A 16,404-nucleotide genomic window follows, 5' to 3' on the forward strand; every position below is an offset into this window, starting at 1 on the left:
AGCAGGCTATCGTGCCAGGCGTCCCCTGAGAAAGCCACGCCTGACCAGACAACACCGCCAGCGCCGATTGCAGTGGGCCAGAGAGCACCGTCAATGGCAGCCAGGACACTGGAATCACGTGATCTTCAGTGACGAGTCTAGATTTCTGGTCTATCGTCAAGATGGCCGCGTCCGAGTGCGCAGACCAAGTGCATGAAGCCTACAACAAAGATTGTATAGTGCCAAGTGTCCAGGCTGGAGGTGGTGGGGTGACCGTTTGGGCTGCTTTTCATGCAGGGGGCAAAACTGACTTGGTTGTTCTGAATAGAAACCTGAACCAGTTCAAGTACAGGGCCATTCTGGAAGAAACATTGCTTCCATTTTCTCGTGCAGCCTTTCGAGGAAACTTTGGCTTCCAAGATGACAATTGCACGGCCTCATCGTGCTCGCATGATCCAAAACTTTCTTGCTGACCATGGTGTGGAGCATATGGAGTGGCCTGCCATGTCCCCGGATATGAATCCGATAGAGAACTTGTGGGCAGAATTAACGCGTCAAATCGACCACTTGGACCAGCAGCCGACCTCTGTGCGTGAATTGCAGCAGGCTATTGTCACTGCATGGCAAGCGATTCCTGTCCAAACCTTGGCAAATCTCGTGAACAGCATGCCTCAACGTGTACGTGGTCTCCTGAATGCTCGTGGGGGTTACACGAAGTTCTGAACTGTAATTTTACTGTCCATAATCCCATTCGTAATTTAACTTTTGTTTTTGTTAAAAAAATATTTGGCTAATGCGCAAAATAAAGAGATACTTCTGGAAAACGTACAGAAGTTTAACACAGCACTGTCCATGAATTGAGTTCGATATCAGTTTACATCACTTTCAAGGATCAATTAATTTGTTATTAATTTGTGTGTTATTAATTTGTTAAACAAAATATATATATACACACACACATATATATATACACACACACACACACACACACACACACACACACACACACACACACACACACAGTCACGTGAAAACGTAAGTACACCCCATGTAAAGTTGTGACTTTTTCAACATATTTCAACATACAGCTATTTGATCTTCATTTCAACAATATTGTAGATAAAGGTGATATAATATAACAAATATCATGAAACATTTACATTTTGTAGTCCATTGTATAATTTAAATAAACATAAATGCAAATTTCGCATAAACAGTTTGAAATGGCCGCATTACTTGTCGACTGCCAAGTTGATTATGTAAAATTGTTAAGCTGGTCTGGTAATCGTCGGTTGGCCTCATCCTTTGTTTAAGATGGGTATTTAAGATGGGCCTACAGTGTATGGGTTTAGAGACAGTCTAAGTCATTGAAAAGATGGTTCAACTTACGACTGAACAGCGGACCTTCGTGGTTACAACCTTTCACCAAACTGGAAGTTTGCAGCGAACCCGTGATGCGTTCAGGGAACGTTTCCCAGAACGGGAGCCTCCAGCAGCCAAAACCATCTGGGCGAATGTTAGAAAGTAATGTGGTGTAGGCTCTCTGCTCACCTTCACTCTTTCATTCCCCTTTTCTCCCGCCTCTGGAACAAACTCCCCCACTCCCTTCAATCCCAATCCTCCCTCCAGGTCTTTAAAACAGCTGTTCACCACCATCTCTTATCTTCCCCCATCCAAAACCTTGATCTTTTCTACCCCCGGTAATTCACCCCAGAGTCCTTGCAGTGTTCATATGTTTTATACCTCTCCCACCTCCCCCCAAGTCCTCTCTATGTCCCTGCTCTCAAATATTGTGTTTGTGTCCTTCCACCTCTCTTCCCATCTTGTCTGCCGCTCCCCTTGTTTTTTGTGTGTCGGTTTGACTTTTTGTGTGATTAATGTTAGCTCTTTCACGAGCCTCGATCTTGTATACCAAAAAAAAAAAAATACCAAGCGCATGGCACTAGCCTCAACCGCTACAAGGGGAATTCTGATAGGAGGCACACTGGGCAATTGGAAATGAACATTGCAGCAGTAAGGCAGCAAGTTTTGGAGCATCCTAGGGATACCAGCGCAAGACAAAATAGGACAGGATTGCCTTCAGCACCATTCAACCGAATCACAAGACTGGACCTCCACCAACATCCATATCGGATTCACATCCAGTATCAACTTATGCCAGGGGATTTTGCCAGGAGGCTGGTGCTTGCCGGATGGTTGATAGCACGTTGCGAAGCAGATGTCAATTAGCTGCGGTATCTCGTTATCGGCGACGAAGCTGCTTTCGCCATGGACGGCAAGGTCAATACCCATAATGTTCTTGAATATGCACCGACAGGACAACCCCCAGAATTTAATTTTGACATGAATCGACAAAAGTGGACTGTTTGGTTGGGACTTTGTGGAAGTGGTCAGGTGATCGGACCATTTTTCTTTCAAAGGAATGTCAATGGTAACAGGTATCTGCAGATGATCAATGATGAAGTTTTACCGCAGCTGGAGGAGAACTTTGAGCGACAGGTTTGTGGTGTCTTCGGATATCTTTGTTGGGCCCAAGACGGCACCCCAGCACATCGTCGTATCGCTGTCTGAGATCGACCGAGGGAACTCTTTGGAGATCGAGTCATCACCCTCAACCATGCAGTGGAATGGCCGCCAAGATCACCTGACCTCACACCATGTGATTATTTCCTTTGGGGACATTTAAAGAACAAGGTGTTTGTAACTCCTCCCCGTGATCTTGACGAATTGCAGGGCCGTATTCGACATGAAGTGGATGCTTTGCGCATTGACCCAGCTATGGTGAGACGTTCAGTGCATGCTCCGCCGCTGTGAGCTTTGTGTTGAAAGGGGAGGTGGACATGTTGAAGGTGTGGGTGCATAAAGGCCAATCATTCCTGAGAAAAGTTCACATCTGACATTTATTTTGCACCAATTATCCTGACCTGCATCGATTAGCCAAACTTGTAAAAATGCGTTTGAACTTGTCATTTTCAATGAACATGTACTCGGTCATGTGTGACAGCCTGGAAGGTATCAATGGAAAGCTGAGGATCTCCTCTTAATTAGTAAACCACATGTAAATTGTCAAAATAAATAACCTTTGCATATTAACCCCTTGAATTCGGTTACCTTTTTTTTAATACACAATGTATATACATTTATTTATATATATATATATATATTCGTTTGCGCATTTCAAACTGCCACCATCGCCTCGCTAAACGGTATGACCAGGTACAACGGTTGGCTCGTACTATTGCGCCAAGACTACCTGTCGAGTTATGGGACCGAATACAACGGAGAGCTCACACTTTCGCGGAGCACACTCGGACATCGGTGGGGAAACGACATCAACGAAAGTTCACAGCATTGGTTGATGAAACCACACATCGCATGACTCCCATCGTTGACGTGAACATTCTTCGGAACCGGTGGGTGGTTAACAGGTCGAGTACACAGCTCTCGGAGGCACAAACCAGCTTGTTGCAGAAGGGCCTTAATTTTGCCATCACTCCCCGATTTGTTCCAAAAGACACCATTGTATCACGGGTGGAATCTGCGATGATGAATCTTGATAACACCACCAAGAACGAAATCAGATCACGTGTGGCTGCTGTTTTACTTCGCCCTCCGCAATTTTCACGCAACAATTTCAATTTGGGCCCGAAAGAACAACAAGCTTTACGAGAGTTACGCAACATGGATGACGTGGTGTTCTTACCAGCGGACAAAGGACGGGCAACGGTGCTCATGGATCGTCTTGTATACACGAACAAAATGCAGGATATGTTGGCGGACCAAAGTACTTATGAACGGTTAACCGCAGATCCAACGAAGAAGGAGGAACGAAGGTTAAACTCAATGCTTTCCAGATTAAAAGCGACTGGGAGATTATCAGCTGCGGCATACAAACGTCTGTACAGCAGTAAGGGCGTGGCTCCCAGGGCATACGGGCTACCGAAAGTGCACAAAGAGGGATTTCCGCTCCGGTTAATCCTTTCCTGTATTAATGGTCCATCATATGCGCTATCCAAGTTTTTGGCAAACATTTTGAAGCATTTGGTGGGACGACAGAGCGAACCGTACACAATAGCACAGCATTTGCTGAAAGAGTGAAGCAGCTCACCATCGAGGCACACGAGACCATGGTTTCGTTTGATGTTGTGTCTTTATTTACCAACGTGCCCATAGCCCTGGCGATTGAGGTGGCAGACCGGCGTTTGATGGAAGATGATCGATGGAAAGAGACTGCGGGAGCTTTAAGCCCGATGGACGTCTGTGACATGCTTTCTACCTGCCTCTCTTCCACCTACTTTGTATTTAATGAGGTATATTACAAGCAGGTTTATGGCACCGCTATAGGTTCCCCGGTATCGGCTGTGATTGCCAACATGGTGATGGAGGATTTGGAGGAACGCACCATTCCAGCCCTGTTAGTACAACCACGGGTTTGGTTCCGGTACGTGGATGACACATTTGTCATCTGTCATTCTGATGAGGTGGGCATCATCCATGAGACCATAAATAAAACTTTTTCCTCCATTAATTTCACCATTGAAGAGGAGAAAAATGGAGCCCTTCCCTTCCTGGATACACTCGTAGCAAGGGATCCCAAAGGAGCCTTAAAGGTAACGGTGTACAGAAAACCTACACACACTGATCGCTACCTTGATTTCAAGTCTTGCCATCCAATGGAACACAAAAGATCGGTGGTGCACACCCTCTCAAAAAGAGCACGTGATTTACCATCTACCTTTGAAGACAAGATGAGTGAGGTGGACCATCTTCAAAATGTGTTAAGGGCAAATGGTTATCCTGACAGCTTGCTACCCAACAGGAAAACGATAAGGGCTTCCCCACACAACAGGCTGAGACCGCGAGAACAACCAAAGGGTTGGTGTGTTCTCCCTTTTGTACCGGGGGTTTCACAGAGGGTCGGCAGAATTTTGAAATCGGCAGGAGTGAGGGTGAGTTTCACACCGGTTTTCACCCTTCGCCAAGCCCTTATGAGGGTCAAGGACAAGCTTCCGAGGAAGGATAGGTCAGGGGTGGTATACGTGGTGCCCTGTGGTTGTGGAGCTGAGTATGTGGGTGAAACCGGGAGGACCTTAGGTCAACGTATTACTGAACACCAAAAAGCATTTGAATGTAATTATCCTAGCAGATCTGCTATTGCCAAACACGGCCTTAAGGAAGGCCACACACCTTTATGGGACAGGGTTGATATTTTGGGCTCCACACCCAACAGAAACAGAAGACGTGTTTTGGAGGCTTGGCACACAGAAGAAACTGTTACCTCGATCACACAAGAGGTCGTTGACTTACCGGTAGCTTTTGACCCACTCTTGTGTAAACGAAGCAGGCATTCCGTACTTTGAACAACGAGTCCACATAATATATCACACAAGGTTTTTATTCGGACAAATTGCCCCCTCCCACCTCCAATCCCTCCAAACCACCCCTCTCCCACACCCCCCCCCCTCCACTTCCAACCCCCTCTGGCTCCCCCCCCCCATTTTATCCCCCCGAAAACCAACCTCCTTCCCGCATTCACCTTTACCGCATAGGGCCACATGTGATGATCTTGATAATGTGACAATTTTATTTTGTCTTAAAAAAAAAATTTTTGGCTTTAATATATTTACAGTTTTCATTTAATTTACAATTTAATTGTTTGCAAGTTTAACTTTTGATTAAATGTAATGATTGTTCCGGATTTTCTCAACACTTGCGTTATAATACAGCATTGCTTACAGGATTATTTTGAGCTGTTAATATGCGGTTGATTTTTGAATTTGGTCGGTAACGTCTCCGTTCACGAGAGCAGTGTGATACGGTTTCATTGGCTGTCCAGCATTGCCCACCCCACTTTGCATATACCCCGCCCACTGTGCATGTAAGGGGATGTTGAGATGATTTTATCACTCTTGAGGGAGATTAACGGAGGCGTGTGGCTTCACATGTTGTTAATCGAAACGTTGAGTCATTGTTTGTTCAATTAAAGGTTGGAGATCTTACCATGGAGTCATTTGTATATACTCCCAACCGCAAATCTTTGCATATATATATATATATATATATATATATATATATATATATATATATATATATATATATACACACACACACACACACATTTGTTTTTGTTGTTGTTACCCTGCGCTCTTTTTTTTTGTGAAAAGAAAGACTGGAAAAACAGTGAGAGAACGAAAGTAAATGGACCACAAACGACCGCCGAGAGGAGACAACAAAGCCTCGAGGGACTAGGCCTGAAAAACGCGGCAGGGAAATAACCGACGATTATATGCAGGCATGCACGATCCACACCGAGATCTTCCCAGAAACACACAGTGGGCACACACACCATAAAATATAAATACAGTTTTGACAAAAATACAAACGGGAACAAATACTCAACTTTGATGGCGTGGAGAGCGTGGAAAACACAACCTCGCCGGCAAAACCGGAATTGGAAAGATGAAGCGAAAATCAAGGTTAGGCATTCGGGTGCGTACGTGTGGCGTGTCTGCATTTTTAAAATTCACTTTATTTGCAACCGTTGATTCCATTGACATGGAATTTTACCATATGAGCGCCTCCGCCTGCAGAATTTTTTATTCATAATTATGATGTCACACGTCACGTGGTGCGGATGCCATCTTGGAAAAACGTTACACCTCTATATTTCCCTCACCGCTCAATGGAAAAAGCTGAAACAAGGCTCATTGTCAAGTATTCCGCATGCGGAATAAGATATGTTGATGATGATGTCATAGGTGCCTTCATTATGACATCATAATTCGACAAGTACAACACTTCATCTGCTCCGTATGAATTTTTTTTTTCCTCTGCCCCTGTTTGTCTGATGGATACGAAATTTTCACCATATGAGCGGCTCCTCCGGTAGATTTTTTAATGATAATTATGCCGTCATAGGTCACATGGTACAAGCGCCATCTTTGAAATATTGAAAAACATTGCACATCTATACCTCTGAAACCGCTCCATGGAAAAAATAGAAACATGGCTCATTGTAAAGAACTCCACATGGGGAATAGGATATGCTTGATGATGTCATCGGTACCTTAATAATGATGTCATAATTCGACAGGTACAACGATCAGTATGAATTTTTTTTTTCTGCATTTGTTGGTCTGCTGGAAAGAACACCTTGTAGTTATCATTGTAGTGTTTATTTTTATGTTTTTTGTGGGGATATTATTGCCATGTTTATTTTTTTTTGTTGTCATAATTAGTTTTATTTCATTTTCATTACTCCCATATTGTTTTTACTGTACTTCACTTGTACAGTACGTTAATTTTTTTATGTAGCAATGGCGTTTAGTATTTTTCTGAGTCCAGTCATTTGTAAATGACACTCCAACGACCTCTTTCTTTCGGAAGGAGCTTGACAGGTAACTGTTTGTCTCCCAGTTACCATCCTGATGGCTAATTGCTATCGACTCATAATTTATGGGTTCCCTTGCAAGGAACTTTGACACAGGAGGAGGCCATTACGCTCATCAAAGCCTGTGCTATTATTACCAACATATGGTTGCTTGTCCATGCTCTATTCTTTTTAAACACTGACCGTCAAACAAGGAGGCAGCACATACCATTTTAAAGTCAGGTATGAAGTACTCGACCAGGGTTCGAACCTGCAAACCTCCCAAACACAGAGCGATGCTCCAACCATTACACTACCCAGTCCTTGTTAAGGATAAGGTTTCGTTTACTTCCGTATAGTCAGAGCCCTTAGGGATATTTTGGGGCCGTTTGGTTCAAATTCTTCCAAAAGCACCAAATTTGGCCCAGATGTTGCCCATGCCATACTCTTTCGATTTTTGACGGGCCCAAAATGGGCGCCCCCCCCCCCCCCGGGGGGCTCCATATTGGCGAAATACGAAATGGCCGCCACCCGGATTAGAGGAAAATCAGTTAAATAACCAAAAGGGTTGGAATCATGTATGATACCACTTTTCAGGGGTTTTCGAGGTCGAGGAATTCAATTATGATGTTATTTTGATGATTCGTCATCAAGGTCAACCCTGAAGGTCATCTTAAAGGTCATTTTTGAGTCAAACATGTCGGTTTTTGAGTTTTTTGTCAAGATTTATGCGAGGTTCACCATTTTATGTTTCTGGGTTGGGTAATCGAACTCTGACCTTATTTTTGACAATTATAGGAAATATTTACATGTCTATTTCTTAATTTTCAGGCATATGCAGTTCATCAGTCTAATTACAAAGGTACGGATTTTGATGTTTTATGAACTGTATGCCATATCCTTGTGTTTAATTTTTGTGCGATCATGATCCGGGTTCATGTATACATGATTGTATACATGTCATAAATATGACGTCATAGGTCATGTGACCTGGCGGCCATATTGGATTTTATGAAAACCTTAAAAATGGATCCCTGCCTTCATTTTTCGATCGATTCATTTTGAACTTTGACCACTTATAGTACGCCATGTGATTGGATGCATATCCTAATTATGACGTCATAGGTCAGGTGACATGGCGGATGGACCGGTATGGTCCCCGGATCATACTGCCCTTGGCGCCCGTCAAAAATCGAAAGAGTATGGCATGGGCAACATCTGCGCCAAATTCGATGCTTTTGGAAGAATTTGAACCAAAATATCCCTAAGGGCCCTGACTAGTAGGCTCACCAAATAAACCTGACAGTTATTGAGCTGCATGGTTCATATCCTCAGCCATCGATGATAGGACCACTCAACTAATCATGCAGCTAGTTTGATAGTGTGTCATCACATTTTCTTCCTTAATCCGTGTACATGTACAACGAGTATAAAAACGTAAGCAACAACAATGATTATTATATACATTAACAATGAATCTAACAAAATGTAATCGAAAAATAAAAGATACATTACAACTTGAGACTGATCCTTAGAATAAACAAACATCCTGTGGGAGCTAGGCTCGCACGATAAAACCGGACAAAATGAACGACGCCAGGAATGAAGTTTCACTGAGCTATTTATTTCCAGCTCACTCGAAATAACTCAAAAGCACTGAATCAGCCCATCGAACGGGCGGCAATTTATAAGTAAAGCTCAACACACAAAAGCCACGCCTCTTAGGCGGGGCGTGGTATGCAAATAGGTAAGCCAAGTGTTCGCCCGGGAAAGGCAAGTCTGGACACGCCCGGGCGAGTCCGGACAAGTGACCGCTTGCCGGTTGCATCATCGGCCAGTGCAAGGTAATTGTGTCATGCTTCCGGGAACCGCTACATGCGCCCCCCCAGAATTAACATGCACCGGGAGAGTCAGTTTGAGGGCGGTCTTGATGACCTGGCCGAAACGACCCCTGGCGATTCGTGTGGGGGTGGTAGGTGGCGTGGCGGTGGATGGTCGGGCAGGGGGCTTGGTTGACGGGGGACGGCCCCGTCGTGGAGGAAGGGCCAACCGTGGAGGTTGGTCGAGGTCCAAATGGGCCGGCTTGAGGCGGTCCACGGAGATGCGGTCCGGCTTGCCGCCGATGTCGATGATGAACGACTTGTCGTCCCTCTTCAGGACCCGGAAAGGTCCATCATACGGCGGTCGGAGCAGTCCCCAGTGTGCGTCGTGCCGGATAAAAACGTACTCCGCAGTGCGAAGTGCTGGGGGGACGTGGGGTTGGGGGCAGCCGTGGTGGGACGTGGGCACAGGGGCAAATCTCCTGGCGGCCTCCTGGAGGATCGAGCGTTGGCGAGCCGCGGACCAGGGGCCGGTGGCGTCAGGGATGAATTCGCCCGGCACACGCAGTGGCTGGCCGTAGACCAGCTCGGCGGTGGAAGCCTGGAGGTCCTCTTTAGGGGCCGTTCGGAGGCCCAATAGGACCCACGGGAGCCTGTCGGCCCAACCGTCGTCCTGGAGGCTGGCCCTGAGAGCGGCCGTCATCGAGTGGTGGAACCGCTCGCACAAGCCGTTGGCTTGGGGGTGGTAGGCCGTGGTGCGGTGTAGCTTGACCCCCAAGGCCTGGGCGACCACGCCCCAAAGCCTGGAGGCGAATTGCGGGCCTCTGTCGGAGGAGATGTCCGAGGGCGTGCCAAAACGGGCAATCCAGGTGCCAATGAAGGCCTGCGCCACGTCTGCGGATGTTGTTGATGCCAGCGGGATGGCCTCCGGCCACCTGGTGGTCCTGTCCAGCATCGTGAGGAGGTGGGTGAAGCCCCGCGAGGAGGGACGGGGTCCCACCAGGTCCACATTGACGTGGTCGAAGTGCCGCGCGGCACGTCGAATGGTGCCAACGGGGCCTGGGTGTGCCGGTGGACCTTCGCGCGCTGGCAGGCATCACAGGCGTTGGCCCAGTCGCAGACGTCCTTACGGAGCCTGTGCCAGACGAACTTTGCTGCCACGAGCTTCTGTGATGCTTTCCGGCCCGGGTGGGAAAGGCCGTGGAGGGCGTCAAAATTGTGCCGCTGCCATCCGGTGGGCACGATGGGGCGAGGTTGGCCCAGGGAAACGTCGCACAGGAGAACCGTGCCTGTGTCCTCGAAGGGGACGTCGGCCAACCGCAGGCCTGTGTCCGCTGTCCGGAGGGCTTGCACCGTGGGGTCGGCGGTCTGGTCGGTCGCCGTGCGGGCGAAGTCCACATCCAGGTGGACGGCGTTCGCGCCGGACCGGGAGAGGCAATAGGCCACAGCGTTGTCCTTGCCCGCGACGTGCCGGATGTCCGTCGTAAATTCGGACACGGCGGAGAGGTGGCGCTGCTGGCGGGCCGACCATGGCTCCGTAACCTTGGCCATGGCGAAGACCAGGGGTTTGTGGTCCACAAACGCTGTGAACGGGCGGCCCTCTAAAAGATGGCGGAAGTGGCGAACGGCCAGGTAAAGGCCGAGGAGCTCGCGGTCGAAAGCGCTATACTTGCGCTTGTTAGGGTGAAGCTGCCGGCTGAAGAAGGCCAGCGGTTGCCAAGCACCGTTCACCCACTGTTAATGCACGGTGCCCACCGCGTAGTCGGAAGCGTCCGTGGTGAGGGCGATGGGTGCGTCGAGCGCCGGGTGCGCCAGCATGGTCACGTTGGCGAGGGCCAGCTTAGCGCCCGTGAATGCCGCGTCCATCTCTGTGGTCCAGGCGACATCGTGCTTGGCCGGCTTGCCCCGGAGGGCTTCGTACAGGGGGCGCATGAGTTGGGTGGCGCGAGGCACGAACCGGTGGTAGAAATTTACCATCCCCAAAAATTCCTGTAGGGCCTTGATGGAGCGGGGGCGCGGGAAACTTGTGACTGCCTCCACCTTGGTAGGCAGCGGGACGGCCCCACGCTTCGTGATGCGCTGCCCCAGGAAGTCGATGGCCGTTACGCCAAACTGGCATTTCACCGGGTTGATGATGAGGCCATGCTGGCCGAGGCGCTCAAAAAGCGTGCGCAGGTGGATGAGGTGCTCCGCCCGGGAAGTGCTGGCGACGAAAATGTCGTCCAAGTTGACGAAAAGGAAGGTGAGGTCGCGCAGCACGCTGTGCATCAGCCGCTGGAAGGCCTGGGCCGCGTTCCTAAGGCCGAACGGTATACGAAGGAACTCGAAGAGCCCAAAAGGTGTAATTACCGCCGTCTTCGGCACGTCGGCCGGCCGGACGGGTACCTGGTGGTAGCCCCGAATGAGGTCGACCTTGGAAAAGATCACCCGCCCCGCCAAACGGGCGGAAAAGTCCTGTATGTGTGGTATCGGGTACCGGTCGGAGGTGGTGGCGTCGTTGAGGCGGCGGTAATCACCGCATGGTCGCCATCCGCCACCCGGTTTGGGCACAATGTGCAGGGGCGAGGCCCACGCGCTATTCGAGCGCCGCCCAATGCCCAATCGCTCCAGCGCGTCGAATTCCGCCTTCGCCACGGCGAGTTTGGCCGGGTCGAGGCCGCGAGCCCTGTCGTAGACCGGTGGACCTGTGGTCGGGATGTGATGTTCAACGCCGTGCTTGATGGCGACGGCCGAAAACGTCGGCTGCGTGAGGGCGGGAAACTTGGCGAGTAAGCGGGTGAAATCGTCCATGGCCGGGGGCGTGCAGGCTAGCTTGGTCGGAGTGGAGCCGCTCAATGAGCAAGCGAGCGAGCTGAAGGTCTCCGCGTTGATGAGTTGATGCCGTTTGACATCGACCAAAAGCCCATGCGCGCAAAGAAAATCTGCACCCAGCAAGGCCATGGGCACGTTCGCCGTGATGGTCCCACCTGAAGTGCTGGCCCCCGAAGCAGAATGCGACGCTGCGTGAACCGAAGGTGCGGATGGAGGAGCCGTTTGCGGTGACCAAGGCGGGGCCGCAAAGCGCGGCCTGTTTGTCCTGCACCGAGGCGGGTATCACGCTCAGCTGAGCGCCGGTGTCGCACAAAAAACGCCGCCCGGACGCTGTGTCCGTGATAAACAGAAGGCTGCCTGAATGACCGACGCTCATGGCAGGCAGCGAGCGCCGGCCTGGTCGTTTCCCGACCTGCCGAAAGTGCACGGTGGGCGGCATGTTCTGGCCTTCTGCCCGAACCTGGCATGGTAATAGCACATGGTCCGCTCTGGTTGAGGCTCCGGCGGTCGCGTCGGGTTCGTTCGACGGGCCGGAGCGGCGGCCGCTGCCGCCAGTGGCGCTGACTCGGCCGGTGGTGGCGCCGGTCGTGGCGCGGGCGTTGCCTCGGTCGGCCTAGGGTTCCAGGCGGCCGCTCCGACATGTCGCCTGGCCGAGAAAAATTTATCGGCCTCCTTGGCCAGGGCGCGAGGGTCTGTGATGGGCGAGTTAGCCAAAGCTAACCGAACCTGCCCAGGTAGCTGCCGGAGGAACAGCTCGCGGAAGTGGAAATCCTGGCTGTGGTCGCCGAGTAGAGCCAGCATGTGGTCCATGCGCTCGGATGGGCGGGCCTCACCCAGCTCCGGGAGGTCGAGTAGTTGTCGCGCGCATTCGGTCTCCGTGAGTCCAAACGCACCGAGGAGTAGGCCTTTGAGCGCGCCATATTTGTCGGCGTTCGGCGGGTTCTGTAGGTAGCTGAGGACCCGGGCCACGGTGGAGGCGTTGAGCGAGGAGACCACATGGTGGTAGCGCGTTGTGTCCTCCGTAATGTTCCGCAGGGCGAATTGAGAATCCGCTTGGGCGAACCAGACGGCCGCGTGCGATTCCAAAAAGCCCGGGAGCTTCAAAGCTACAGATGACTCCATCGCCGTGTTCTTGAAAAAGGGTCACCAATTGTGGGAGCTAGACTCGCACGATAAAACCCGACAAAATGAACTACGCCAGGAATGAAGTTTCACTGAGCTATTTATTTCCAGCTCACTCGAAATAACTCAAAAGCACTGAATCAGCCCATCGAACGGGCGGCAATTTATAAGTGAAGCTCAACACACAAAAGCCACGCCTCAGGCGGGGCGTGGTATGCAAATAGGTAAGCCAAGTGTTCGCCCGGGAAAGGCAAGTCTGGACACGCCCGGGCGAGTCCGGACAAGTGACCGCTCGCCGGTTGCGTCATCGGCCGGTGCAAGGTAATTGTGTCATGCTTCTTGTAACCGCTACAATCCTTTATTTGTGCCTCTATCCAAGTTAATGTAAATTGAGACATGTATCAAAAAAAAATTGCTATTGCCCTTGAGAGAGAAACCTGGAGAGGTATTGTGTCTGATGTTAAATTAGGGTGGTTGAAATTGACCATTTCTATTCCATCCACCACGCAGGGCTTTACAGGTGTGTGTGTGTGTGTGTGTGTGTGTGTGTGTGTGTGTGTGTGTGTGTGTGTGTGTGTGTGTGTGTGTGTGTGTGTGTGTGTGTGTGTGTGTGTGTGTGTGTGTGTGTGTGTGTGTTTGTGTGTGTGTCCAGGCGTGTCCAGGCGTGTCCAGGCATAACTCTTTTTACCATGTGATATTTTGTCATCAGATGTTCAACAAACATTTATAATGAGAATATGGAGAATACACACGTTAAGAAATTTATATATTTTTATCTATTGTTTTCATCACTTTTAGTTTGATCATAAAGTGGATACAGACAGACTTTGCATTTTGAGATGCTTTCTATTATAATTTATAATGGTGAGTCAGCCTAGAAAAAATTGTGCACAAAATTTCTCTACCAATTTATACAAAAAAAGAAAAAGCAAACTCTGCCTGATGATAGCAGTCTCCTCTTTTTTTTTGTGGTAATTGATGGATGGAGTCGTACTTTTGAAATTTTGGTTTGCTGAGCAATAGTCTGCCACAATTGCCCCTCGTTTTAACCCCTCACTCTCTCCTTGCCAGTTTAACATGAGAGAATTACAGTCTCTCTTCATGTAAATGGTTTGCCGGAAGTACCATTTGGAAAAACAGATCACTCAATTGAGACAGTGATGTGCCCTTTTACAGAGCAAAGTTTGCCTGTTTCATTATGAGAAATAATTTAATGGTATGTGGAAATATATCATGACATCAACTTTAGGAATCGCTATGTCATTGGAATTGACCATTTCCTTCATCTTAATGTTGAAGTCGCAAGTTCTTTAATCCAAGTCTAAGTCTCAGTGCTCAGTCCAACAAAAAGAGATTAGAGTCCTATATCACTGATCACTGAACTACACCTTGTTTGAAATTCCAACTTCTTTCCTGGAAGTCTTGGCAGTGTCCATATGTTTTATACCTCTCCCACCCCCCCCCCCCCCCCCCTTCCCATGCCTCCTCCCCAAAGCCCTCTCCCTCCCACAGTTCTCTCGATGTCTCCATGTCTCTCGGTCCCTGCTCTCAAATGTTGTGTTTGTGTCCTTCCCCCATCTTGTCTACCGCTCCCGATGTTATTTGTTTTGTGTGTCTGTTTGTCTTTCTGTGTGATTAATGTTCGCTCTTTCACGAGCCTCGATCTTGTAAACAAAAAAAAAAAAAAAAAAAAAATCTGTGCTGTGCATTAACAGACCAGAGCTCATATTATTGTTCATTAGTGCCTTGTCCTACAACTTTTCTAGAAACCCCTCTCCAGCACTTGCAGTGATGGCAGCAACGGGTTTGCTCACGATTATTCTTTCCTTGCTCCTCTCGATTGTGCTTCTGAGGAGAAGGAACATTGCCAGGAAACGAGCCATGCGCCGCTTCATTGAGAAGGAGGTATGTTACACAATTAATTGCAGAATACGAAGTTACTAAAACATCCTCGAGCTAAATATTTTGCAAACAACAAAAAGCTTTGCTAAAATCTAAATAATCTTTGGAATAACTGAAATGGTCTCACAAAGGTCATGCTGTATAAAAGCAGAAGAAAGTAGAATGGCATTCATTGGAGAGCATACCTCCACCAGGCTGAACAGTTTATGTTTTGTATCCCACTGATAGGCCGGATCTAGATTCAGACCTCAACCAAAATCTTATCGGCTTGTTCTTGTCACTTAGCCAATTATTCCACCAAATTTTGCCATGAGTCATCCACATATTTTTGAAATATCATGATATACACATTGTTCATGATGAAGGTAGTGGACAAGTTTCATCGAAATTGTGTGCGTAGATTCGGAGAACAGAGCAAATACCTTTGGGGGGCGGGGAGGGGGGGGGTCAAAAAATCCCAGTATACACCCTTAATGAGCGCAGATTTTGATGCGGTCAATAATCCTTTGTTACGCATCAGATATGAGGCTTGTGGCCAAGTTTCATTCACATGTGTTTGGTTCAAGCGATAATTACTGAACTGAAGTGTTTATGGACTCACTCACTCACTGACTTATCTACAGACACTCCTCGATCGCATAAGCTCACCGAACTAAAGTCCAGGTGAACTATAAATGGGTGCATTCGTGGAAAAGAGATAATAAGGCTTTTTGGAAATGAAATCAGGCAATGTCTAGAAGCTGGCAAAATAGTTATTGTTTTTATTTTATTTTTTTGTGCACAAAATATAGGCTCATTGAAGATTGCGTTAATAGAGGTTAAAAAGACAACTTTATTACATTGGAGGCAGTGAGACTACAGTTGCAGACAACAGGAAAGAGTAAATGAAAAGGAAAAGGGGAGGGCGAAAGAGAAGGAGAAGAAGCCAGTAACTTGCAAGTTAGAGGGATGTACTGTATTAGGTAATGCTAATGGGGGAAGAAATGATTGTGGGTTGGGATGGCTGTGACATGGGATGGCAGCATCCAGCTTGCTTAACGTAGCCTCGAGGGAAGAATATTATTGAACATTCTCTTGGAAAGCAGTTCCACAAATGTGTGAAAAGAGACAAAATGAAACTTTCTGCTCTCCTCTCCCAGTGCTGGCTAGAATACCTTCAGGCAATGTCTTAGACGCATTTTTGTTCTTTATAAACATAAACCAACTCCTCTATGCACTGAAAAATTATCTCTTCCTTTTTGTAGATGGCTCCACATTGTGTTCTGCAGTACATTGTCCAATTTAAGGCAGAAAGCAGCTGTGTCACACTGTATTGATCTGGAAATGATGAGATGCTGATCTGCAAATGGAACATGTCCTTCAATCCTGAAAAATCTCCCAGTCTCACCCTGGAAGTCCATA

The 16,404-nt window shown here is 48.3% G+C and overlaps 1 protein-coding gene across 1 annotated transcript in view; it reads left to right on the forward strand.

Moving 5' to 3' along the window:
* The window catches only part of LOC137430349 (receptor tyrosine-protein kinase erbB-4-like), a 724,268-nt gene that overhangs the window by 583,076 nt on the left and 124,788 nt on the right, over window positions 1-16,404 (forward strand). The window contains exon 17 of the mRNA XM_068121152.2: window positions 14,868-15,006. Coding sequence (XP_067977253.2) covers window positions 14,868-15,006 — 139 coding nt within the window. The remainder of the gene's footprint in view (window positions 1-14,867; window positions 15,007-16,404) is intronic.

Source organism: Myxine glutinosa, chromosome 6 (assembly GCF_964187855.1).
Source record: "Myxine glutinosa chromosome 6, kmMyxGlut1.1, whole genome shotgun sequence".
Classification (NCBI taxonomy): Eukaryota; Metazoa; Chordata; class Myxini; order Myxiniformes; family Myxinidae; genus Myxine; species Myxine glutinosa.